This window comes from Coregonus lavaretus (genome assembly GCF_964263955.1).
Source record: "Coregonus lavaretus genome assembly, chromosome: 36".
In the NCBI taxonomy this organism is placed as follows: domain Eukaryota; kingdom Metazoa; phylum Chordata; class Actinopteri; order Salmoniformes; family Salmonidae; genus Coregonus; species Coregonus lavaretus.
Window position 1 is genome coordinate 17,536,853 of NC_140023.1, and position 27,804 is coordinate 17,564,656.

The 27,804-nt window shown below is 46.1% G+C and overlaps 2 protein-coding genes across 2 annotated transcripts in view; one reads left to right on the top strand and one right to left on the bottom strand.

Annotated features, from left to right (window-relative positions):
- Positions 1-7,321, top strand: part of LOC311110710 (bone morphogenetic protein receptor type-1A-like) — a 73,588-nt gene extending 66,267 nt beyond the window's left edge. The window contains exons 7-13 of the mRNA XM_084153267.1: positions 101-197; positions 623-761; positions 1,396-1,588; positions 3,449-3,746; positions 4,008-4,183; positions 4,427-4,557; positions 4,781-7,321. Of these exons, the coding sequence (XP_084009393.1) occupies positions 101-197; positions 623-761; positions 1,396-1,588; positions 3,449-3,746; positions 4,008-4,183; positions 4,427-4,557; positions 4,781-4,906 (1,160 nt within the window). The 3' untranslated portion in view covers positions 4,907-7,321. The remainder of the gene's footprint in view (positions 1-100; positions 198-622; positions 762-1,395; positions 1,589-3,448; positions 3,747-4,007; positions 4,184-4,426; positions 4,558-4,780) is intronic.
- mmrn2a (multimerin 2a) lies at positions 7,177-27,804 on the bottom strand. The gene is made up of 8 exons (XM_084153265.1): positions 27,423-27,804; positions 17,785-17,907; positions 17,440-17,546; positions 16,947-17,030; positions 15,972-16,196; positions 12,583-13,019; positions 10,874-12,410; positions 7,177-9,776 (listed from the first exon to the last, which is right to left on the bottom strand). The coding sequence occupies exons 1-8, from the start codon at positions 27,782-27,784 to the stop codon at positions 9,364-9,366; spliced, it is 3,288 nt and encodes a 1,095-aa protein (XP_084009391.1). The 5' UTR covers positions 27,785-27,804; the 3' UTR covers positions 7,177-9,363.

Below are 27,804 nucleotides of genomic sequence, written 5' to 3' on the forward strand. Positions count from 1 at the left end.
AACTATGTTCCTCTGTATAATGGCCCCAGTAGGGTATTCTTGAGCTGGTATATCAGGGTCTGAGACTTAATTTCATTTGGGGACTCGGGTTGTTTTGCAGGTTCCTACTTTGGCAGTGCCCACTGGCTGGCGTTCCTTATATCAATGACTGTATGCTGCTGCACTCTCATCTGCATCACGGTAGTCTGTTACTACAGGTAGGACTACTGCAGAGAAGAGCTTACACAAATCGAGATTCCAACTTTCTTTCCATATGTATATGGGAATTGAGTCCTGGTTAACCTAACTTGTGGTAGAATCAAAGTCAGTCACCTGTTGGTGTCAGTTAGCATTTCTATGAATACTTTCATGGGTTTGTGACTAAGTAGGACTGTTTGGTCCTCTGTAGCTCAGCTGGTAGAGCAGGGCGCTTGTTACGCCAAGGTAGTGGGTTCGATCCCCGGGACCACCCATACACAAAAATGTATGCACGCATGACTGTAAGTCGCTTTGGATAAAAGCGTCTGCTAAATGGCATATGAAAAAAATAAAGTCAGATTGTTGCTACATTACTGCGCTTGTCATTCATCTATTGTAGCTTTAGCATGTGTGCCCTGTACTGATCTGTGTGTGTTCCTGTCAGGTACAAGTGGCAGACGGAGCGGCAGCGGTACCATCGGGACCTGGAGCAGGACGAGGCCTTCATCCCTGTGGGAGAGTCTCTCAAAGACCTCATCAACCAGTGCCAGTCATCTGGCAGTGGCTCTGGGCTCCCCCTGCTGGTAAGGACCCCACACTGCACAGGGAGGGGCTTTGGAGCATGTGACCTGGGTGAAAAGCCTTTGGCTATGGTTATATAATAGGCTGCTCAAAATGTGACTTCTGCTTTCCAGGAAAGTGTAACTGCAGTTTTGTGTGTGTCTTTGGCCATAGCTAGGTTATAGTAGGTTAAGTGAAATTGTAAATTATAAACTGGGTGGTTTGAGCCCTGAATGCTGATTGGCTGACAGCTGTGGTATATCAGATCATATACCACGGGGGTATGACAAAACATTTATTTTTACTGCTCTTATTACGTTTGCAACCAGTTTATAATAGCAATAAGGCACCTCTGGGGTTTGTGGTATATGGTCAATATACCACGGCTAAGGGCTGTATCCAGGCACTCCGCATTGTGTCGTGCTAAGAACAGCTCTTAGCCTTGGTATATTGGCCATATACCACACCCCCCCGGGCCTTATTGCTTAATTATAACACATCACAGGCCTTAGGAAGCAAAATGTCTGGCTTGCAACAGCAAATACCACCTAAAAGAACGAACAAATAGTAAAGGTTGTAGTAGGTATGATCTGTGGTAAGCTACTCTTGATCTGATATATATATGCTCAATGCCTCTCTCCCTGGTGTGTATTTTAGGTGCAGCGCACCATTGCCAAGCAGATCCAGATGGTGCGTCAGATCGGCAAGGGGCGCTACGGCGAGGTGTGGCTGGGTCGCTGGCGGGGAGAGAAGGTGGCCGTCAAGGTGTTCTTCACCCGGGAGGAGGCCAGCTGGTTCAGAGAGACCGAGATCTACCAGACAGTCCTCATGAGGCACGAGAACATACTAGGTAAGTGTCATTCCTACCACTAACTTGTAGCAAAGACGAATGCTGTCTCTGCCTCCATCTAAACCATATACTGCCGTTTGCAGTTTTCTTTCTAAATTGATCTAAATTAGTTTAATGTAGAGAGTCTTGATTGACTGAGATATACACTGCTCAAAAAAATAAAGGGAACACTTAAACAACACAATGTAACTCCAAGTCAATCACACTTCTGTGAAATCAAACTGTCCACTTAGGAAGCAACACTGATTGACAATACATTTCACATGCTGTTGTGCAAATGGAATAGACAACAGGTGGAAATTATAGGCAATTAGCAAGACACCCCCAATAAAGAAGTGGTTCTGCAGGTGGTGACCACAGACCACTTCTCAGTTCCTATGCTTCCTGGCTGATGTTTTGGTCACTTTTGAATGCTGGCGGTGCTTTCACTCTCATGGTAGCATGAGACGGAGTCTACAACCCACACAAGTGGCTCAGGTAGTGCAGCTCATCCAGGATGGCACATCAATGCGAGCTGTGGCAAGAAGGTTTGCTGTGTCTGTCAGCGTAGTGTCCAGAGCATGGAGGCGCTACCAGGAGACAGGCCAGTACATCAGGAGACATGGAGGAGGCCGTAGGAGGGCAACAACCCAGCAGCAGGACTGCTACCTCCGCCTTTGTGCAAGGAGGAGCAGGAGGAGCACTGCCAGAGTCCTGCAAAATGACCTCCAGCAGGCCACAAATGTGCATGTGTCTGCTCAAACGGTCAGAAACAGACTCCATGAGGGTGGTATGAGGGCCTGACGTCCACAGGTGGGGGTTGTGCTTACAGACCAACACCGTGCAGGACGTTTGGCATTTGCCAGAGAACACCAAGATTGGCAAATTCGCCACTGGCGCCCTGTGCTCTTCACAGATGAAAGCAGGTTCACACTGAGCACGTGACAGACGTGACAGAGTCTGGAGACGCCGTGGAGAACGTTCTGCTGCCTGCAACATCCTCCAGCATGACCGGTTTGGCGGTGGGTCAGTCATGGTGTGGGGTGGCATTTCTTTGGGGGGCCGCACAGCCCTCCATGTGCTCGCCAGAGGTAGCCTGACTGCCATTAGGTACAGAGATGAGATCCTCAGACCCCTTGTGAGACCATATGCTGGTGCGGTTGCCCCTGGGTTCCTCCTAATGCAAGACAATGCTAGACCTCATGTGGCTGGAGTGTGTCAGCAGTTCCTGCAAGAGGAAGGCATTGATGCTATGGATTGGCCCGCCCGTTCCCCAGACCTGAATCCAATTGAGCACATCTGGGACATCATGTCTCGCTCCATCCACCAACGCCACGTTGCACCACAGACTGTCCAGGAGTTGGCGGATGCTTTAGTCCAGGTCTGGGAGGAGATCCCTCAGGAGACCATCCGCCACCTCATCAGGAGCATGCCCAGGCGTTGTAGGGAGGTCATACAGGCATGTGGAGGCCACACACACTACTGAGCCTCATTTTGACTTGTTTTAAGGACATTACATCAAAGTTGGATCAGCCTGTAGTGTGGTTTTCCACTTTAATTTTGAGGGTGACTCCAAATCCAGACCTCCATGGGTTGATACATTTGATTTCCATTGATAATTTTTGTGTGATTTTGTTGTCAGCACATTCAACTATGTAAAGAAAAAAGTATTTAATAAGATTATTTCATTCATTCAGATCTAGGATGTGATATTTTAGTGTTCCCTTTATTTTTTTGAGCAGTGTATAATCTTGGAGTGTTTTTTTAGGCCTACATGTGTCCTTATACATACGTGGCTGAGGTCAACTGTCATGTATCAGGGCAAGGCTTACATCTCACTACAGCACTAAACACCCCTCACCTCTCTTCTCACATCTGCAGGTTTCATTGCGGCAGACATCAAGGGTACTGGGGCCTTCACACAGCTCTTCCTCATCACAGACTACCATGAGAACGGCTCCCTGTATGACTACCTGAAGTTCACCACGCTGGACACCCAGAGCCTGCTGCGACTGGTCTACTCTGCTGCCTGCGGCCTGTGCCACCTCCACACAGAGATCTATGGCACCCAGGGCAAGCCGGCCATCGCCCACCGAGACCTGAAGAGTAAGAACATCCTGATGAAGAAGAACGGCACCTGCTGCATCGCCGATCTGGGCCTGGCCGTCAAGTTCAACAGGTAGGATACTGCTCAGTCATGGAGGTTTTAAACAAGGTTCTCTTTATTAGGCACCAAAATAAAGAACTGACAAACAGGGAGGGGGAGTACCTGAACTTGTCCAATGAGCAACAATCATTTTGTGTTGCCCTAATATACAAAACCCATGTTTTCACTTATGGCTGTTCTTCTGAACAGTTCTGAACTGTTGTTTCTGGGGCACCTTTGACTATTTCCCTGTAGGTTATTCTGAATTCCTGTTCTTCAACCTCTTGTCCTCAGTGATACCAACGAGGTAGACGTCCCTCTGAGTACACGGGTGGGGACCCGGAGGTACATGGCCCCAGAGGTGCTGGACGAGACCCTGAACAAGAACCACTTCCAGGCCTACATCATGGCTGATATATACAGCTACGCTCTCATCATCTGGGAGATTGCCCGCCGCTGTATAACAGGAGGTACGGACACACACACACACACACACACACACACACACACACACATACACACACACACACGTGTAGTCATGAATCTACAGGCATACCGGTATTTATGTACACATGATACTGGCATTCCATACCAGTCACTACAAAAGCAGTAATGGGCATAAGATTTCAGCTGTTTATGAAAAGTACTACACTGACGGTATTGTTGAACCAGTGTTCATTTGCACACCGTTATCTCTCTCTCGTCTCTCTCAGGTATAGTGGAGGACCACCAGCTGCCATACTGTGATATGGTACCGTCAGACCCGTCCTTTGAGGACATGCTGGAGGTGGTGTGTGTCAAAGGGCTGCGGCCCACCGTGTCCAACAGGTGGAACAGTGACGAGGTGAGTCTGAGGGTGGGGCTAGCCACGAATGTCAACATCTGTGTCACTGCGAGGACATGATATATCAGGGCAATATTGTTTTGACTGCACACTGAAGAGCATATACTTTGCATTTACACAAAGGTGATTATCCAATTCTAGCAGTGTTAGAGAATGCATTTGCATTTAGTAGCGTAAGCAGAAGGAAAAACAACTCCTAAAATGGTGTGTGTTTTCTCCACAGTGTCTGAGGACCATGCTGAAGCTGATGTCTGAGTGCTGGGCCCACAACCCCGCCTCGCGCCTCACCATCTTACGAGTCAAGAAGACCCTGGCCAAAATGGTGGAATCACAGGACATCAAAATGTGATATTTTACCCCTACATACTCATCACAGCCTGACCGAGAGCCAGAACTCCCCAGTGTGTCCTAATGTCATGATGCAGAATGTCACCTCTGTTCAGGAGGCGGGGGAGGAGAAAGGGGATGGGAGGAAAAGGATCCTGTCACAGGGCCTTGGGCATTGAGCCTCAACCCTCATGAATCTCTATAACCACAACGGACAGATGCTGCTACAGAGGTGTGTTTTGACTAAAGGAAACTGTGTAGGTTCACTCTCCCACCTATTCCCTCCCTGGCCAGAGGAGTTCTTGGTTGTAGGATGCAACGTGCTGTGATTTATGCTTTCTGTGAAAGCCAAAACATGACATGGTGTGAGGAGGGGGAGGCCATGTTCCTGCTCACATGTTGATGGACAGAAAGTAATATGATGTAGGAACCTTAGAGCCACACTTCAAACAGACACTGGCCTCGCAATCGTCACCACCCGCCAATTATGTTCCATTTTTGCCTGTAAACAGTTTATGCCAATTTCTTTCTCTTCAGGACAGTCTTCTCCTGCCATATTGAAATATATATCTTGACTCTTAAGTAGAGTAATTATGAAATAAGGTACTATCATTATATGTGAAGTTATATGTAAATATATTTGATCGATAGATGCTGTGCCTACAAACAAAAAAGAACTATGCCGCAATGGTATTCACGTCCAGTGGGCTTCAAACGCGACCTGCTTCAAGAGCTACAAGCAATCCAGACAACCAAGGACATTGTAAGAGGGGAGACCCCACTTGCCTTAAATCAACGACTCACTGTGCTTCCTACAACAAACTTCAAATCAGTAACTTCTCAAAAAATCTATGTTCTGTCACATTTGACATGAAAAGGATGTCTGGGGCAAAAAATATTTGACGCATAATTGTATTCAGAAGGAAATGTGTAAATAGGAAGTGGATCTGTGTCCCGTCCTGTCGCTATGCTTTCCCCTAATTCATATTTGTTCCTTTCTGTGTATATACGGTATGTCTTCTGGGAGGAAAGTCTAGAACACTAAACATTGAGTCTTGTCCACATTCATAGATATTATAAGATGAATTTCCCTCCAGCTCTTCTCTATTGCTTTTAATTCCATGCTGAGTTATAGATAGATATTCTATAAGTGGCCAACTTTCATATTGCCAAACATCATGTGAGCTCGGCCATTGGACTGTGCGGTAATGAAGACTTGTTCATTGCTAAGGGTCTGAGCAATTGATTAGTAATGGTTTGTCTTCTAGGGTACTCCATGTCCATTGTCAGAGGTTTGTCATAGTGCTTACAAGAAGTCCACATTAGTTTGGAAAATATGCCATATTTTACTAACTTAAAGTACAAATATATAGCTTACTCAATGCTATGGTAAATGACAGTTACTTGTGCTAAAAACATTTGGAGCTGTAATGCCAATGAAGTTTGTGTTGATCCATCAAGCTTCCTCAGGTGTGTGTGAGAGACAGAATTACGGCCAAGTACAGAGTGAACATAGAGTAGATTGCAACACTGAAGTGAAACTAGTTAGACTGTTTACTTCAGGTTGTTTCAGGACACATGCAAATATATACACATCCGCAGGTTTCCTTAGTGATGTTATCTGTGGGCCAGGGCAGTGGGTAGAGCCAGCCCATTGAATACCATTTACCACAAGAGCAACTGCATTTCTACATTTAGATCTTTCACTTTTCATACAGGACAGAAAAGGAAAGATCTGAAGTGAGAACTTAAATAATGTCCTCATCTGAACCACTGTCCTTACCTCTTTACAGTCTGTTTGCCAGTGTAATGATGACGAGGAAGCCTTGTCACAGATTGTGCCCCTGATAAATGATGGTTGAACCTCTTGCATAGGATCGATGTCTTGGCCAGTGTATTCTTCAAACGTTCTCTTCCAAGTCCCTGCTCCCATTGTGTCTGCTGTCTCTTCTGTCTAATGTTGGCTTTTGCTTCACTTGTGTCCATACAAATGCATAAAACAACCTATCTTGCATAGCTTTAGCAGAGCAGTGCTTGTGGGTTTGCGCTCATGATGTGTGCACATATTGGTTAAGTGTGCATGTCTGCTGAAATCCTGTGTGTGTGTGTGTGTGTGTGTGTGTGTGTGTGTGTGTGTGTGTGTGTGTGTGTGTGTGTGTGTGTGTGTCAGGACAGTTTCTCTGTGAATTAAGCTAACAGTACATGGTAGATATTTAAGAAAAATACTTCACCCAAGCAGTAACTAGTGTTTTCCTCTCTTTGTAACATGCAAGAAAACCATATAGAATAATCTCTAATATGTAAATCTTTAATGTGTTTTTGTACAGCATCTGGTTAAAAGGTGCCTTTATGAGTTTACCAAGGAAAGAAAACTATTCTGTATACAGCCTGTCCAATGTATCCATTTTTAAGTAAATAACCTTATTTTACTACACAACTTTGTGGTCCGGTCTTGAGTTATTTACATTTGTTTCTTCCAATGAACTGTGGGTTTGACTGTGTACCAGTAAGGTGTCTAGCATTTCCATCTGCTGGAGGAGAAATATACAGCATATTGATGTACTGTAATATAGAGTTCACCTCTTCACACAATCAATTCCTCTGTCCCTTCACTTCATTGATTTATGTTCACTGAAGTCAATATGGAGCCAGTGACTTGTAGAAAATGGTCTGTTTCTATACCTGGTCCTTATACAGTGCATTCGAAGGTATTCATGACCCCCTGACTTTTTCCACATTTTGTTACGTTACAGCCTTATTCTAAAATTGATTAAATTGTATTTTTCTCTCATCAATCGACACGCAATACCCCATAATGACAAAGCAAAACAGGTTTTTAGACAAAGCAAAAACGGAAATATCACATTTACATAAGTATTCAGACCCTTTACTCAGTACTCTGTTGACGCACCTTCGGCAGTGATTACAGCCTTGAGTCTTTTTGGGTATGATGCTACAAGCTTGGCACACCTGTACTTGGGGAGTTTCTCCCATTCTTCTCTGCAGATCATCTCAAGCTCTGTCAGGTTGGATGGGGAGCATCGCTGCACAGCTATTTTGAGGTCTCTCCAGAGATGTTCAAACGGGTTCAAGTCCGGGCTTTGGCTGGGCCACTCAAGGACATTCAGAGACTTGTCCCGAAGCCACTCCTGCGTTGTCAGGTTGGAAGGTGAACCTTCGCCCCAGTCTGAGGTCCTGTGCGCTCTGTAGCAGTTTTTCATCAAGGATCTCTCTGTACTTTGCTCTGTTCATCTTTCCTTCGATCCTGACTAGTCTCATAGTCCCTGCTGCTGAAGAACATCCCCACAGCATGATGCTGCCACCACTATGCTTCACCATAGGGATGGTGCCAGGTTTCCTCCAGATGTGACGCTTGGTATTCAGGCCAAAGAGTTCAATCTTGTTTTCATCAGACCAGAGAATCTTCTTTCTCATGGTCTGAGAGTCTTTTTAGGTGCCTTTTGGCAAACTCCAAGCGGGCTGTCATGTGCCTTTTTTTACTGAGGAGTGGCTTCCGTCTGGCCACTCTACCATAAAGGCCTGATTGGTGGAGTGCTGCAGAGATGGTTGTCCTTCTGGAAGGTTCTCCCATCTCCACAGAGGAACTCTGGACCTCTGTCAGAGTGACCATCGGGTTCTTGGTAAACTCCCTGACCAAGGCCCTTCTCCCCCGATTGCTCAGTTTGGCCGGGCGGCCAGCTCTAGGAAGAATCTTGGTGCTTCCAAACTTCTTCCAATTAAGAATGAGGGAAGCCACTGTGTTCTCGGGGACCTTCAATGCTGCAGAAATTTTTTGGTACACTTCCCCAGATCTGTGCGTCTACACAATCCTGTCTCGGAGCTCTACGGACAATTCCTTCGACCTCATGGCTTGGGTTTTGCTCTGACATGCACTGTCAACTGTGGGACCTTATATAGACAGTTGTGTGCCTTTCGAAATCATGTCAAATCAATTGAATTTACCACAGGTGGACTCCAAGTTGTTGAAACATCTCAAGGATGAGCAATGGAAACATTTTAGAATAAGGCTGTAACGAAACAAAGTGGGAAAAGTCAAGGGGTCTGAATACTTTCAGAATGCACTGTATATAACATGTATAAGCAATGTTGCAGTCATAAAGCATTGAAGGCACTGTATTATGGTAGCATGGAGGGGAGCATGTGATATATCTTAAAGAGCCCACCTTATATTCTCAGTCAGTGTTTCTATAGAATATGGTTTGATGGTCTAGAATGCTCATGCTCCTGTTTCCCTTATAACAGCCTACAATAACTTCAGGGAAGTTGTATTGCAACGCTTTAAGTGGTATACTGTTTGACAAAGGAAACATGTTTATACTCCCTTAACCTTCTATATACACTCCTCCTCCCAATATCAATGTAAGGGATTGAAACACGGGGGGCGTAGCAGCTGTCAGTCTAGTGATTGATTTAGCTCAGTCCAACATCTCTTCTGACTGCAGAGCAGACACAGCTCCCTCAGGTGGTGTGATGGAGGAGAAGCCCAGCGAAGAGGTTGTCGTTAGGGTCATCAGTCACCAGAGTCCCCCCATACAGTTCAAGGTGGAGCTCCTCTCCTTGCCGCAGCTGTAGGAGACACACACTGGTGACGGGGCCATACGATGCCATCTTGTCCTGATGCAGAGTGGCAGCCAGCTCCCCGTTCTCTCTCCTCAGCCCAGACAGCGAGGGGCCTGGTTCAAAGTTCAGTGTTAGCACGAAGAGGTAGACCCCTGCTAACGGTGCTTGGAACACCCCAGTGTGAGTTGAGTACGCCTGGCCACTGTTTAGGGATGTGTTCTCAAACACCAGCAGGCTACTGTCACTTGGTCTGCTGCGCTGTATGCTTCTGGCCAGAAACATCAGGGGATTGTCCCTCAACTTAGATAGTACTGAAAGAGAAGAGACAGGGAATTATCAGCTGTTCTCTGCTATCTATTCATTTGAACCCTTGCCATAGACACTCACTATACTTATGCTTAGACCATTTATAAGCCTGAAATAAAACATTTTTGTTCACCAGGGGGCAGTCTTGTGTTGTCTATTAGGGTTGCTGGTAATGGTGATTCTCTCAGTAATGCTAAGCAACTATTTTTAACCCATTACTAACACTTACTTGAGGGTGTTGCACTGTATAGATCTCCAATGATCTTTCTTTGTTTAAAGTGCATTCTGATCTTAGTGGAGGTTAGAAAGAAATGTGGCCCAGCATGATAGAGGTACAGGTAACTGCCAAAAGAAACACCAACATAAAGTGTCTTAATAGGGCGTTGACCTGCAAAAACAGCTTAAATGCGCCTTGGCATATATTCTAAAAGTGTTTGGAACTCTATTGGAGGGATACGACACTATTCTTCCACGGGAAATTCCATAATTTGGTGTTTTGTTGATAGGTGGAAAACACTGTCTCGGGCGCCGCTCCATAATCTCCCATAAGTGTTCAATTGGGTTGTGATCTGGTGACTGACAAACACACACACACCCTTTTAACCCCCTATGCTCCTTTTGAGACCCTTCTTTCGAAGTCTTTGGGAGAATCTCAATTGCGTACTGCTCACGTCCTCCTCTCTCCTCGCCTCCTTTTCAAAACCCTTTTGATGAGAAAGCCAGAGGTCCCTCCCCTCTGACCTTCTCTTTCAATGGGTTTTGAAAAGGAGGCAAGGAGAGGACGTGAGGATTATGCAGTTGAGAAAAGGCCACTGAGATCTCTTCTAGCCATGGTAGCCAAAAAAATGGGGAACTGGGCATTTTTAAACATGACCCAAAGTATGATGGGATGTTCATTGCTTAATTAACTCAGGAACCACACCTGTAAGTCGCTCTGGATAAGAGCGTCTGCTAAATGACTAAAATGTAAATGTAAATGTGTGGAAGCACCTGCTTTCAATATAATTTGTATCCCTCATTTACTCAAGTGTTTCCTTTATTTTGGCAGTTACCTGTAGATATGTGATGGTGTGTTTTTGTCCTTTTATAGATTGATGCCTACCTGATGTATCCCTCCTGCTGCGAAGGTTAGCTCTCTCTCCAATATGGTCTTTGATCCCCACTTTCTTGTCGTTGTGCTTCCTCTGTCTCTTCCTTTCCTTCCTCTTCATCAGGGCCCACAGCTGGTCCAGATCCAGGGTGCTCTCTGAGTCGGCCAGGCCTTCTGAGTTACTGAAGACATTCTTAAAGAGCCGCAGATGATTCTCTAGAACCTTCCTCAGCCAGGCCACCTCCGCCTGCATTTTGGCCTTCACATCATCAAAGGCGCTGTCTTTGGTGTTGTTGCAGCTGGCAGGGCAAGGCCTGTACTCCAGCCTGTTGACTTTCTCCCCCAGCTCCTCCACTGCTTTCGCAAGGCTCCACAGGTCACTGTCCGAGTAGTCTTGCCGGTCCTCAGAGGCTGCTGAGTCCATGAGGTGGTCACTCCTCTGGTCTCCACTCCTCCTCTTCAGCCCGCGGGAGGCCAAGTCTACCAGCACGGAGGGCTCGTCTGAGGACGGGACCTCCTCTGCCCGGGCGGCCTCCAGCAGGGTGGTGAGGCTGAGGTTCTGGCCCCTGATCTGCTCCTGCATGTGGTGGAGCCTCTTCTGCAGCGCGGTGATGGAGTGGGCCTCCTGCTCGTGGAGGGGCCAGTCCATGAACTCCATCACCTCATCCCCCAGGAGCATCTCCAGCACGTCATTGTGGCGGATGGCGTCCTTCAACAGAGAGGAAAAGGAGCTGGAGAGGTGGCGCATCTCAGCTGCCAACCTCTCGTCGCTCTCCCGCAGGCTGAGCACGTCCCTCTGGCTGCCCAGGACGGAGGCCAGCAGCTGAGTCACGTTGTGTTGGAGAGTTCTGCTCTTCTCTTGCTCGAAGGCCAGGGAGGCCTTGACGTGATCCAACCCCTGGTAGATGTCCTCCACAGAGGGACCCCAGCGCTCCGACCCAGCATCGGTACTCCCATCCAGGGCCAGCCGGTTGTCGTTGGCCAGCTCAGTGACGTTGGTCAGGCCCTGCTCCAGGCGGGAGATGGAGGCGGTGAATGCCTTGCAGTCACAGTCTCCGGCAGTGCTGACGTTCTGGTAGAACTGTGTGTACAGGTAGTCCATGTCAGTCTCCATCTCCTGCAGCTGCTCCGAGCGGATGGTCAGGTTGCTGGCCAGTTCATTGACGCGGTTCAGCACAGCTACTTTAGCCGCCTCCACCTCCAGGCCTGTCTCCATGAACTGGATCTGGCTGTTCCTCCCCGTCTGGGCAATGTTCTCCTCAAGGCCTCGGAAGCCCCTCTTCAGGTCCAGGACGTTGTCATTGGCCATATCTAGGTCTTCAACCAGGGCATCTACCCTCACTGTGTTGTTGACGACCTTGTTGTCCAGACGGGCGATAGCCTCCCACACTGCTGAGTCCTCTGGAGGCTGCTGGGCCTGACTGGGCTGGACCTGGCTGGGTTCTCTCCTGGCCCCTGGGCTGGTCAGGTCCCTCTGGAGCACTAAGCTCAGACGCTCCTGCTCCAGCTTCATGTCTGACAGGGTGGCATTCATGGACCGGAGATTAACCTACCCGGGAGCCATGAAAGACATGAAGAATGTTTTTCTCACTTAATGCCCATAATTTGCAAGTCTAAAAGGGTATGCTACTAACGCAAGTGAGGAACTAAGTCTAAAAGTTGTTAATTATTAAATGGTTACATCACCATGCCATGAGATTCATTAATGAGGATTCACTGACCTGTAATATCTTGTGGTTGCGTTTGATCTTGACGTCAATGTCTGTCTTGAAGTTGGAGATGTTATAGTGCAGCATGGCATGCTGGGAGTGTAGCCTGTCCGCCATCTCAGCTCTATGTCTCTCCAGTTCCCTCCTCACCTCCTTGATGTCTTGGAAACGCTGCTCCAGCTTAGCCTCCAAGGCTTCGGGACCCTCTCCAGCCCCTGCTCCGCGCATGGCCTCCTCCTCTACCTCCCACTGAGAGCTCCGGAGCTGAGCCACATCCCGGGACAGACCCTCGACCTCCTGGGTTAGGTGCTCCAAGGTGCGGTTGAAGCCATCCAACATGGGCTGGAGCTGGGACATCAGCAGGGCCATCATGTGGGGCAGAGGGAGGGGAGACTGGGAGTCTTGGTAGGGCAGTAGAGGGACAGCCTCCACCTCATCCCTGATTGGATCTGGGAGACAAACCAGGAAGTCAGAGCACAATATTTACTCACGTCAATCAGTATAAGGCATCAGAACAAGACACATTTTCAGTTTTAGACATATCCACTTTGTAACTGTGCACAAGGCTGAGATGACCCATGGGGCGGCGCACAATTGGCCCAGCGTCGTTCAGGGTAGGTGAGGGAATGGCCGGCAGGGATGTAGCTCAGTTGGTAGAGCATGGCGTTTGCAACGCCAGGGTTGTGGGTTCGATTCCCACAGGGGTATGAAAAAGAAAAAAAGAATGTATGCACTCACTAACTAAGTCGCTCTGGATAAGAGCGTCTACTAAATGACTAAAATGTTTAAAAAATGACACCTCAACAATTGTACATCTACATTAATGTGTATAGGAGCAAAGCAAGGTTCATTTTCAATACCTGTTAGAATGTATTCTCTTGTAAAGGCCATTCATTCATATCAGTTGTGCCATTAGTTCTTAGGAACAGTATGAGAACCTTTTGTCTCTCAAGAAATCTTCAACCAAAATTGTTTTCAAAGTCAAATGCCAAGCTGCCAAAAATAGGAATAATAACATTTTCAGACCTATATTTGGACATTTAATTTCCCCTATGTATTGGTCTTCCTGACTGAACCTCTTTGTTTACAAGAAAGCCCAGTGATTTATTGTTGGATGGGTTTGCTTCATGGCAGTGCTCTTGTACCCCAGAGACGGCCCTAATGGATGCAATTCCTTTTAGAATGGTACATGCTCCAGGGATTCTAGAAAGTGTGTGTGTGTGTGTGTGTGTGTGTGTGTGTGTGTGTGTGTGTGTGTGTGTGTGTGTGTGTGTGTGTGTGTGTGTGTGTGTGTGTGTGTGTGTGTGTGTGTGTGTGTGTGTGTGAGTGTGTGTGTACACGCATGCTTGTCTGTGTGTGTGTGTGTGAGTGTGTGTGTACACGCATGCTTGTCTGTGTGAGTGTGTATGTCTGACATTGAATTCCCCCACCCACATGTATTAGCCTCATAATTACCAGACTGATTACTGCTGTGCAGCGAACATTCATGTAAGCTCGCAAGATCAGGCCCCTTGCGAGGTTATGCATTTATGCCCCCTGGGAATCAGTCACAGTTCTTACGCTGTCACCCTTATATCTGGAAAGAGTCCAGACCCCCCCTCCAAGCTGTTTCTGTTTGTGCTCTAAAGTGTGATCTATGTGATCAGAGGGCCTTTCATCATTTAGGGCTTGTTTTTCTAATAACATTGGAAAGACTCTCCATTAATTCAGGGAGAAAAAAACTGTTCCCACATGCGGTCCCACTAAGAGGTCAGATACAGTGAGGTCACAATGAGAGAGGAAATCAGGTCGTCCCTGCCATGAGAGTTTTACGAAGTTGGAAGAGTTGGTTGGGTTCTCTAAAAAAATCACACAGATCAAAAGAAGTAGGTAAGTAGTGTTTTCAAATAGATGTGCAGGCTGACATACTCTAGCTAGCCCCTTCACTAATTTCCCTGCTATTCTAAAAAGAAACTTGAACAATAACATGTAGGCCGATTGTCTTTAGTCTGACTTGATGGAAGTCTGATCAGTAATTTGTTCATCCAGACTTTACGTCATGGCCTTAGCTTGTTGAGTCTTTCCCAAATATGTCACAGGAAGTGAGAATGTACCACAACAGCAAAAACTATGACACCCCTCACTTTGTGCAGTGGTGTAAAGAACTTAAGTAAAAATACTTTAAAGTACTACTTTTTTGGGGTATCTGTACTTTACTTTACTATTTATATTTTTGACAACTTTTGCTTTTACTTTAATATATTCCTAAAGAAAATAGGGTACTTTTTACTCCATACATTTTCCCTGACACCCAAAAGTACTCGTTACATTTTGAATGCTTAGCAGGACAGGAAAATGGTCTAATTCACACACTTATCAAGAGAACATCCCTGGTCATCCCTACTGCCTCTGATCTGGCGGACTCACTAAACAGTGTGAGTGTTGGAGCGTGCCCCTGGCTATCTGTAAATTAAAAAAACAAGAAAATGGTGCCGTCTGGTTTGCTTAATAAAAGCAATTTGAAATGATTTATACTTTTACTTTTACTTTTGATACTTAAGTATATTTAACACCAAATACTTTTAGACTTTTACTCAAGTAGGATTTTACTGGGTGACTTTCACTTTTACTTGAGTCATTTTCTATTAAGGTATCTTTACTTTTACTCAAGTATGACAATTGGGTACTTTTTCCACCACTGACTGTGTGTGGCTATAATATGAGACCTCACACTATATTAGGCTCCTTTATCACCATCCCACTGCAGATTACATCATCCACACACAATGTATTGGGGGGGCATTTTTTACAGAAGAAAGAGAGGATTTCCTGAGAAGGAAGCTGTAATGAGTATAAAGGGGGTGGGGGGTGGGGGGGGGGGGGGCACTAAACTGGAGGTGTCACTGCGGAGGGATGGAGTTGTGGAAATGCTCCCCATACGTATATTTTCCCTGGTCATGCCTTCCCCCAGTCAACTGTGGGTTATTTACTGCACTTGTCTAAAGCCTGTCGATTCTCTCAGAGGATGTGGATGAGACAGGTAGTTGACCAGACAGTAGTGCATAAATAACAGCTGGGAGTGTTAACGTGCCAGACAGGAGCTTAGAGAAATAGGAGTACTTCACTGTCAGTGTATTAACATTTTGTATAAACATTAACATTGTATTAACAATGGCCCATTCCTCACAGTTGTTTTTATTGACTATGAGTAGTGAGTGAGTATGTGTGTCCAATATGTGTCTTTGCATGAGGATCTCAGAGGTTGATAGATGGGTTTAGGGGCGTTGATGATTACCCTGTCTCCTTTTCATGGCCTTGATTACCTCCTGAAGCACAGTCACAATCCTGGCATCCTAACTTTTTCCCAGTGTGAATTAACATGATGTTAGTACAGTACTAGTGATTCTAGGGTCCCAACTTACCTCCATGGTTGAAGTCCCGCTGGTGGTGGTTGGGGTAAGGGTTGTGGGGGTGGTCGTAGCCATGGTGAGGGATGTGCTCCTGGGCCTGTCGAGGGAATGAGGGGGACTCTGTGTGTGTGTTGTTGTTGTCAGCCTCTGAGGCATGGGGTTCGTACAGAGGATTCTCCGACACCTGGAAGTCATTCTGCTCCCTCTCAGCCTGGTGGGTGAGTCTAGACTGTGCACCTAGACAGACCGATAACAGACAGATAGATGGTATGTTAGGAGAGGCTTTCATTCAACACAGTAGCACAGAGTAGAAGCTGTGTGTCTCTCCCCTGACCATGAGAACCATAGCCTTGGGTGAGCTCTCTGTCCCCCACTTCTGACCCAACTTCAGCCAACCCTGTGTGTGTGCTTGATTAGTGTGTGTAACATAATAGCTACTGGACTCCAGTAGTCGTGAAGAATTAATTATATGAGACCTTTGCGGTTTAGGAAGCCCTCTCAATGAGGGGCGTGGAGGGACTGAGAGCGGACCAGCCGATAACAGGGAACTTTACGTCTTTATCTTGGCCTAGAACTGGCCTAAAAGGGCAGAGGGTTATTTTTAGTGTCTCAGCTCCTGCCTGTTTTCAGTATTTTTTCTGCATGCCTGCATATGTGTTTGTGTACGGGTGACTCGGTGTGTTTGGGCTCCTAGCTACATGTGTGGGGTGGGATATGGTCACACCCCCTCTACAGCCTAGCTTGATGCCTTGAGAATTGTCACACACCCTTTCCTCCCTCCCCTGGGAGGTGACGAACTTCCCACAGCCTGCTATAGCTTTTACACAAATGCTTGTTCTCCTGGCCCACTGCCGTTTCCTCGGTTTGTTCAGTTTGTTTGAGTCAGAGAGGGCGGCACGGGGCGTTTGATTGAAGGCCAGCTCACCCAGTCACCCCCCCCCCCCCCCCCCCAACATGTAAACAGACGGGTCAGATGAGCAGACCTACCTGTGTGGTGAGGCTCAGTGTCTCCTGGATGTGGTCGTCCTGCCAACGTAGGGTCCGCCGGGTCAGACACATGGCCATCAGCCACTGAGGAATAGAGGGAGGGAGAGAGAAAGAGGAAGCGAGAGGAGAGCAGGAGCGCAGGGAGAGGATGTTACTTTTATTGGTTCCACCAGCTTTCGTAAACACATGATTTTCTCAGCCGGTCTCTCTCGCCGAATTAAGGGCCATTTCACACACAGGAAATCTACTCGAGATTTGTCGCTGAACGAAAAGACCCTAAATCATACTATTAGTAAAAAGAGTCCGAGCCAAACTCATCAAGTAATCCAGGAGAACGTCTAGAGTAGGCCAGTGGAGGCATATTGCACCGTAAGGTTACTTCTTATGCCAAAATGCAATTACTAACACTCAACCGTTTTGATGCTCATTGACTTATAGGGGCCTACAGTATACAGCATGTGTGTATCAGTTGTGTCTAGCTCTGTTTCAGTACCTGTTTCCTCACAGTTCTCCCCTCCATGTCCTGGGCAGCACCTCCACAACAGGGCTGTGAAGATCTTTTGCTTCTCTCTGTACACTGGCCGGGTAGAGAGCTTGTACCTAAACACACAGAAAACAAGGTTACAAACACACACACACACACACATTGGTTTTCGCCTGAAATTGAACTGATGGATCGTAAATAAGATATTATTATTGTTATTATATGAGAATGCTGCATTGAGCAATGTGCAATGCAAGGGGATTTGAGTGTGCATTGTCAATCTGTAATGTAATGCAGTGTACTGTTAACATGTGGTTGAAGTTGACGTTTGAATGCACAGTGGGCTGAACTCACATGACAAGTTGGCAGTCAGGCGTGCCATTGGGACAGGGGCTCTGGGACTTGATGGTGTACTGTTCTTTGCCACAGGATACAGCCATGGTTTCAATGCGGCGGTGCACGAATGCACACCAGTTTCTGGAAGAGGACACAAGCATACAGCGTCATTCCTTTGATACTGTGCAATATCTACACTACCGTTCAAAAGTTTGGGGTCACTTAGAAATGTCCTTGTTTTCCATGAAAACATACATGAAATGAATTTGGATAGGAAATATAGCAAAATGAATAGGAAATGTAGTCATTGACAAGGTTAGAAATAATGATTTTTTTATTGAAATAATAATTGTGTCCTTCAAAATTTGCTTTCGTCAAAGAATCCTCCATTTGCAGCAGTTACAGCCTTGCAGACCTTTGGCATTCTAGTTGTCAATTTGTTGAGGTAATCTGAAGAGATTTCACCCCATGCTTCCTGAAGTACCTCCCACAAGTTTGATTGGCTTGATGGGCACTTCTTACGTACCATACGGTCAAGCTGCTCCCACAACAGCTCAATAGGGTTGAGATCCGGTGACTGTGCTGGCCACTCCATTATAGACAGAATACCAGCTGACTACTTTTTCCCTAAATAGTTCTTGCATAGCTTGGAGCTGTGCTTTGGGTCATTGTCCTGTTGTAGGAGGAAATTGGCTCCAATCAAGCGCAGTCCACAGGGTATGGCATGGCGTTGCAAAATGGAGTGATAGCCTTCCTTCTTCAAGATCCCTTTTACCCTGTTCAAATCTCCCACTTTACCTCCACCAAAGCACCCCCAGACCATCACATTGCCTCCACCATGCTTGACAGATGGCATCAAGCACTCCTCCAGCATCTTTTCATTTGGTCTGTGTCTCACAATTGTTGTTCTTTGTGATCCGAACACCTCAAACTTCAATTCGTCTGTCCATGACACTTTTTTCCAATCTTCCTCTGTCCAGTGTCTGTGTTCTTTTGCCCATCTTAATATTTTCTTTTTATTGGCCAGTCTGAGATATGGCTTTTTCTTTGCAACTCTGCCTAGAAGGTCAGCATCCCGGAGTCGCCTCTTCACTGTTGACTTTGAGACTGGTGTTTTGCGGGTACTATTTAATGAAGCTGCCATTTGAGGACCTGTGAGGCGTCTGTTTCTCAAACTAGACACTCTAATGTATTTGTCCTCTTGCTCAGTTGTGCACCGGGGCCTCCCACTCCTCTTTCTATTCTGGTTAGAGCCAGTTTGCGCTGTTCTGTGAAGGGAGTAGTACACAGCGTTGTACGAGATCTTCAGTTTATTGGCAATTTCTCGCATGGAATAGCCTTCATTTCTCAGAACAAGAATAGACTGACGATTTCTGGCCGTTTTGAGCCTGTAATCGAACCCACAATTGCTGATGCTCCAGATACTCAACTAGTCTCAAGAAGGCGAGTTTATTGCTTCTTTAATCAGCACTACAGTTTTCAGCTGTGCTAACATAATTGCAAAAGGGTTTTATAATGATCAATTAACCTTTTAAAATGATAAACTTGGATTAGCAAACACAACGTGCCATTGGAACACAGGACTGATGGTTGCTGATAATGGTCCTCTGTACGCCTATGTAGATATTCAATTAAAAATCAGCCGTTTCCAGCAACAATAGCCATTTACAACATTAACAATGTCTACACTGTATTTCTGATCAATTTGATGTTATTTTAATGGACAAAAAAATTGCTTTTCTTTTGAAAAACAAGGACCTTTCTAAGTGACCCCAAACTTTTGAAGGGTAGTGTATGTGTAATGAAACAGGAAACTGGGAGACAGCTGAGGGGTGAAGGTCAGTCTGTCTTCCTCCTGGGCTTACAGCTCTCTCTGTCTTAACGGCTACTGCTGCTGTCTCACAGTTTGCTTGTTTGCAATTCTGTGGTTATCCTTCCTGTTTCTACAGGTCAGGGCTACAAACATAACATCCTCTCCAGATACTGACCACTGGACTTTCCCATAACTTAACAGTCATAATGCATAGTGTTCATTTTCATTTATCTTGATTTAGAGTTAACAGGGCCCAAAATAAAAATCCATTCAGCAACATCTGCCTTTTCATCCAACCTTATTTGGGTGCTGTTGGACTCTTGAAGCACGTATTGTTTGTGTGTTTCGGTGGCATACATTTCAAAAGACGTTTCCCAAATATTTTTCTTTTTTACAGTTGCTTTGTCGTTGAGTTGTCTTATCGCTCCCAGTGCAGTCACCCTCCTGACCCCTATCTACCCCCCATTACTAATGGGCCTTTTACTGCCAGCTTCAGTTCTCAGGCCTGGCATGGTGACTCACCCACCTGGTTCCTCCCAAGGGTAGCGCTGAAATAATGATTCCCTGCTTCCAACTCTACCTTCTCAGCACATACAGTTGAAGACGGAAGTTCACATACACCTTAGCCAAATACATTTCAACTCAGTTTTTTCACAATTCCTGACATTTAATCCTAGTAAAAATTCCCTGTCTTAGGTCAGTTAGGATCACCACTTTATTTTAAGAATGTGAAATGTCAGGATAATAGTAGAGAGAATGATTTATTTCAGCTTTTATTTATTTCATCACATTCCCAGTGGGTCAGAAGTTTACATACACTCAATTAGTATTTGGTAGCATTGCCTTTAAGTTGTTTAACTGGGTCAAATGTTTTGGGTAGCCTTTCACAAGCTTCCCACAATAAGTTGGGTGAATTTTGGTCCATTCCTCCTGACAGAGATGGTGTAACTGAGTCAGGTTTGTAGGCCTCCTTGATTGCACACGCTTTTTCAGTTCTGCCCACACATTTTCTATAGGATTGAGGTCAGGGCTTTGTGATGGCCACTCCAATACATTGACTTTGTTGTCCTTAAGCCATTTTACCACAACTTTGGAAGTATGCTTGGGATCATTGTCCATTTTGAAGACCCATTTGCGACCAAGCTTTAACTTCCTGACTGATGTCTTGAGATGTTGCTTCAATATATATCCACATAATTTTCCTTCCTCATGATGCCATACATTTTGTGAAGTGCACCAGTCCCTCCTGCAGCAAAGCCACCCCCATAGCATGATGCTGCCACCCCCATGCTTTACGGTTGGGATGGTGTTCTTCGGCTTGCAAGCATCCCCCTTTTTCCTCCAAACATAACGATGGTCATTATGGCCAAACAGTTCAATTTCTGTTTCATCAGACCAAAGGACATTTCTCAAAAAAGTACGATCTTTGTCCCCATGTGCAGTTGCAAACTGTAGTCTGGCTTTTTTATGGCAGTTTTGGAGCAGTGGCTTCTTCCTTGCTGAGCGGCCTTTCAGGTTATGTTGACATAGGACTCGTATTACTGTGGATATAGATACTTTTGTACCTGTTTCCTCCAGCATCTTCACAAGGTCCTTTGCTGTTGTTCTGGGCTTGATTTGCATTTTTCGCACCAAAGTACGTTCATCTCTAGGAGACAGAACGCGTTTCCTTCCTGAGCGGTATGGCGGCTGCGTGGTCCCTTGGTGTTTATACTTGCATACTTTTTTTGTACAGATGAACGTGGTATCTTGAGGCATTTGGAAATTGCTCCCAAGGATGAACCAGACTTGTGGAGGCCAACAATTTTCTTTCTGAGGTCTTGGCTGATTTCTTTTGATTTTCCCATAATGTCAAGCAAAGAGGCTCTGAGTTTGAAGGTAGGCCTTGAAATACATCCACAGGTACACCTCCAATTGACTCAAATGATGTCAATTAGCCTATCAGAAGCTTCTAAAGCCATGACATCATTTTCTGGAATTTTCCAAGCTGTTTAAAGGCAAAGTCAACTTAGTGTATGTAAACTTCTGATCCACTGGAATTGTGATACAGTGAATTATAAGTGAAATAATCTGTCTGTAAACAATTGTTGGATAAATTACTTGTGTCATGCACAAAGTAGATGTCCTAACCGACTTGCCAAAACTATAGTTTGTTAACAAGAAATTTGTGGAGTGGTTGAAAAACAAGTTTTATTAACTCCAACCTAAGTGTATGTAAACTTCTGACTTCAACTGTACGTAGCACCTAATGACTGGCCAAAGGCATCTATAGGCTGGCTTTCTTTTCAGGACCTTCACACTGCTGTCTGCATATCTAATCAGGGAAATTGTATTCACTTTTATTTTCCAGCAGAATTGTTTGATTTCAATGAATTCCACAGGTATTTATCTATCTCAGTTTCTGGAGACTTATGCCATCATATTCCATTTGAACCCCATGACCTTCATTTGCTACAGCGGCTCTCCCCTTCTGACCCTCCCTAACCAGCACAGCACTGCACTGAGCTGTGCTAACCTGTTCCAGACCCAGACTGTCCAAACAGCCCATTGGAGAAGATGAAGGATAGCCAGGGGTCAGTCTACATCACAGCAGGGGTCATCTCACCACCAGCCCCTGACCCAGGTGAAACAGGTGTGGAGGGGGGATGGATTTCACTGCTCCTGGGTGGCCCTGTCTGAGACAAACCCCACGCCCCCTTGTCCCTCGCAATCAGGACACGATCAGACGTGAGGTCATCAACGAGGGAAAGCGTTGACTGTAAACACCAGGCGAGCAGGCGGCCCGGGGCCCCTCAAACTGATGCATGTGGTGGGGGGAGCGGTTAGTGTGACACATCAGATCTGGTGTTTAGTGTTTTTTCTGGCTCACCTTGCTGAACCTGTGACTCAGAGACCCCATGTGGATGGAAAGGCAAGGTGAAGTGGCTGTTATGTTTTGCCAAACCACTCCCTTCCACTGTGGTCTGTAGCATTGTATGGAGGGGATGCCGGTCAAGGGTTAATGAACTCTTCATGTGTGTGTTTATGTGTGTTTGACTGTGAGTGTTTCCTAAATAGGACAAGCTCTATCTGACCTAGCTCAACCATTCAAGGTTAAGAAGAACTTCTAGACATAGTTATGTATTCTCAGCGTTATCCCCCCTCTCTGTTCCTCAGTCATGGTACAGGCCGTACGACTCACAGGACCCTGTATTGGAAGATCCTCAACATGAGTGTGTCATTGGCTCTCCAATCCACCACCTCTGTGTCCAGGCCAGACCAAACAAAGACCCTTGAAGCTTCAGGGGGGCAGCTGCAGAGGAGTGGAGAGGATTAAACCAAAGTCCTTAATCTGTTTCCAAGACAACAGGTGGTTAACAAGCAAGTGACCGCATCATTGTGGCCCTGATATTGGAGTGTGGCCAAAGTCCTTCACGTATTGCACAGACACACGTACCACCACGGCTTGTTTGAGACTTACTCTATACTGCAGAGACTGAGAATGTGTAGACCGGAGACATTTGACCTTTACTGATGAGGAGAACAAGAGGGTTCACCTTTTCCCTCACTCCGATCCAAGCCTGTCTTTCTCTTGGCCCAGTTAGCTACAAATGCATGCGCTCTGTAAGAGGGAACTCATGCTGAATAAAGAGTTAGTGGGGAGGGGTGTCACAACACAACCCAGCACTCATCTCAAATTTCATAAACTGAGAGAACACGGTCTCTTGACCCCCTCTAACAGTCTCCAGCTCTTCCACAGTGTTCATCCCTACACAGACTAAACAGTGCCACAACAAAAAAGCTAGTCTAACAAATGTTCAGTACATGAGGATTGCCATAAGAAAGCAAATACAAGGATAATTTTTCCCTTCCAATACCAAACAGAAAAAATATTGAGCAATATCCTCGTTCAACAGGACTGAATGTAAACTCAGAGTGTGGAATGTTTGGTGAAATGACTAGAGGGTCACTGATACTTTGACTATTTACCCCCGTACAGTTTGATTTGGCCTCTAGTGTGTCACAAACTGTGTTCTGCACTTGAGCTCGTCTTCGAAATTTCACAATAGAACAATATTATGCAATTTTTACAATATGGGAACATTGCGGTCTGGCGGCCCCTGCTCTTCCTGTCATCACAAGTGAAATGTGCACTCACTTTCTGGCAGATAAAAAAGTACATACTGGATTCTTACCAGCCCCCAGCAGTGGCAATGTGGTTCACAAAATTCTAGGAATTAGGGTTCCCCCACACTGCTTGGTTGAAAAGTTGAACATTTTCACTGGAAATTCCCATTTCTCAATGTGAATTCCAATTTGTCAATGACCTCTTGACATCTACAATATTTGGTCCTTCCATGCTCAACCCCACCGCCGTGCTACTCGCTTGGCAGAGTCAGAGCTGCCCCATGTCACTTCCTCTTGGTCTGCTGTGACATCATTGAGGGCCATCCCTGGGAGAGCACAATAGCTGTGTAATTACCTCCTGTAGGCCTACGGCTCCCATCTCTGGCTTTGACCAGGAAGGAAGTGTCTGACGCTCTCATACATCGTAACCTACTCCATCCTGGGACACTCTGCCACGCAGCATACCCACGGGTATCCACATGCGCACACACACAAACACAGACAACACACACAACATACACACATTGGGGAAGATGTGAGAATCCCGAATCCTTATCCCCAGTCACTTTCTACAGCAAATACATTTGGCAAACCCTCACACAGCTCTGTCATACAGCTTTGGTGGTGCGTTTCTCTATCATGGTGATATGATACTAGAGCTGTGTTCACACTGCGACACTGGCCTCTCCCACAGTCTAATAATGGAGGTCAATGGGCTTGATTAGGCCTCTGGCTGGGAGGAGAGCCGAGGTTGCCAAACAGGGCTAACCAAGTTAGCTAAGAGGCTCTGTAGTCTTTGTTCAAGGTTGAAGAGTCATGTCATAAAGCTAAATCAGATTTTTTTATAGCACTAACAATACCAGACCCAGATACTCCATTTGCAAGATAAATGAAGAACTAATACTAACAGAAGAGCTTTGTTTTTGGTTTCAAAGCCCAGACTCCTATTTGCTTGTTGCTTATACAGTACAGCTGGCCTGGATAACACTGTCCCCTTTATGCTGCGCTGTGGCCTTTTTTATTTTTTATTTAGTTCAAGAAAAGCCACATTGTGTCGGAAAGTGTTCAAAGTGTGGACCCTGACTGCTGCAGATGATGTTGATTCAGAAACAAAAGAGAATATAACCAGATGAGTATGGGGGCCCTGTTAGCCATTGAGTCGACATGGACTCTGAAACCCTACTGTACACAAAAGGCCTTTGTGACAATACCACTGGCAGAGTGGCCGAGGCCAAGCACACTGAGAATCAAAGCTGATTCCCTTAGGCCATATTTTATGACAGTGAGTCAGAGAGTGAGGGTGAAGTGAGCATAGCATCAACAAGCAGAATTTGCCACACATCCATTCTAGACACGCAGCCATTCCTGCTTCATTGGTGGTGGATCGGAATGCCCTTTTTCCGAGGGGTCCGAGACGGGCCGCTGAGGGATAGGAAGGGAGCGGATGAGACGGAGTTTCCGCTCTGGAAGCTGGAGCTGGGAGATGTAATCAGCGGAGGCCGCAGCAGAGCCTCCCGCGAGGGGGGACAGTACAGCCTCAGAACCCCTCTATGGACCCCAGCAGGAGGGCCAGGCTTTAGACTTGGACATGTCTTGATTTCATTCTTTTAGCATTTCTTCCTATTATGTTGATTGTAATGATAGTGCGTAATGAAAGACATTTATTAAATATGATAGTCGTAAAAGGACAGTTAATTATGCATTGCCATTAGCAATGATGCTACAGATAGTGCACTCTAGTGTGTGATGGATGTACCATGTTGCATTCAAATATATGAGCAGAATTAATTAAAACAGCTTAAGCAGTTAACTACTCCTCCCTCATACTTGCCTTGTTCATGGCTTCTTGTATTGAGTTGTTTAGCCTGTTGTCTGGGCCTGCTCCACTTTGCTTCCACATAGTTCTGTTCTGTTTGCTAGCTACAATGTAGTAGTCCACAGGTCTACAATACATTCCCTCCCTGTCAGTGGCCTTTCAGAGCTCCCCATGCGTACCAATGGCCCAAAGCCTCAGGTCAGCCGTGAGCCGTCCATCCCAACGCCCCTCGTATATCCACATTCATCGCCCACCCCCTGGGTTCTAACACACGCGTTGTTCCATACCTGGGTCCAGCAGCGTGTAGAATGGAACATCCTCAGACCCAGCAGCACAATGTCTGCACCACCGGAGGGAATTATCCTAGCACCGTAGCACACACACACACACACACACACACACACACACACACACACACACACACATCACCTAGACCCTACACACCAAAAACAACTGGAGCTGCTACATCCTGGGGATGAAAACATGCCAAAAACACTGTACTGAAAACCATTCAGCACTAAAATAAACTGAGATATCTGACCTGTTAGTCAGTGTTATTCATATGCTAAAGGTACTCAGACACTCTTGGAGGACAAATAGAAGTTTGTAACAAAAATACATTTTGAAAAGAAGAAGAATAAACATGTTTTCCTTTGCATAGTCAGTGCTCTTTAGATGTAAGGAGTATTCAGTTACTGACAAATTGAAGTTTGCAGAAAAATGTTTTTTCTATTCTTAACAACCAATGTGTTTTCCCTTTACAGACTCCAAGGCCGAAGTGCATAGATTTTTTAACAATGAAGAGGAAGGACTCGCCTGAATACCTTTCACATATCCATTCTAACCATGAACCTGGGTTGAATTCAGAGGTAGCAAAAGACAGTATACTTTTTACATTGCAGAGTAAGAGCTCTTCACACACTGACTGAATATACCTCTCTTCACAAGGTGAACCTCCCATTGACCCCCAGCCTCCTCCGCCACAAGAGCCTCCAATGAAAATTGTCCATCAGAGATATCACAGGTCACAACCGCACGCTTCCCGGCCCAAACCTGCACTCCATTACAGTAATGGGGGTGACACACAAGAAAAATAAGGTATTCTTTGAATAACATCGTTAAGTAAACGTTTAAGTGGCTGCTCTTAAGGAGGGCTAATCGCTGGCTGTTTGGGCTAGCTCCTCAGGGAGCACATTATCGGGGGATCAGGCAATTTGGGGTGTAATGTATGTATCTGGGTTAGAATAATGACGGTGTCCAGTAACCGTCTGGAGCAAAGATCGGGCTCTGCCAGCAGCTTGGGCTTCGAGCACAAAGTACAGGAAACCTATGGCTCTCTTATGGCTTTCTCTGCAATTAAGATGCATTACTATTGATTAGGCTTGGGTAATGATAACTTGGCCATATAGAGAGGAAAACCATTTCAGCCTATTTATGACACACCGAGCCAGTGAAACCATTGCAGTTTGTGTACAGACTCATTCTGCTGAGGGCACATAAATGTTTGCTAAAACACTTTGCCTTTGTTTAGTTTCCCCATCAGCTCAAGCTTCGTGCTGATTGCATAGGAAGATTAAAGAGATAACAAATGTTTCCACATAGGAGAGGTCGGAAAGAGTTGAATGTGCTGAGAGGGAAAAAGCCTGCAGGAAGACACCCCCATTTGAAACCCATCCCTCATAAAAGCCGTATTTCTAGGCATTTGTGAGCTGCTCCAGGTTCTCAACCTGGGTGGTAGCTGCTATTACATACATGCTGGTAGACCAAACATTTAATGTTCTGTTTGATGTGCATGCTGTGAAAGTGCATGTGTGTGTTTGTCGATCCACAGGTGGTGTGTTTTTCTACTCCTATAGATACTTGTCTGCACAGGCTGCCTATCAGCTGAGAGGTGGCTCGCTACTGTGAACAAACACTTACCCGGTGCGGGCTGGGTAGCTCCCTCCTTCTCCTGGTGGAGGTGCTGTCTCCTTGGGCAGCAGACCCAGGGGGTGTTGTCCAGGACCAGCCTGATGGGGTTGCCCATGTGGTCCGTGCCCCACGGGGTGGTGGGCAGAGCCAGGGACATCAGGTCTGTGGCCATGGTGTCCATTCCTCTGGTGGGGGATGTCAAACTCCCCAGGTCCAGGGTGGACACCCACCCCCTGGGTATCCCAGCCTCCTCTCTCCACAGGCAGGTCTTTGTCCTCTTCCTCCACCTCAGGGTCTCTAGCCCTAACCTCACAGTGAGCCGTCACCATCAGCCCCAGCACCAGCAGCATCAGTTCCCCGAAGGCTGTCATGTCTGCTTCCCTGCCTGGTC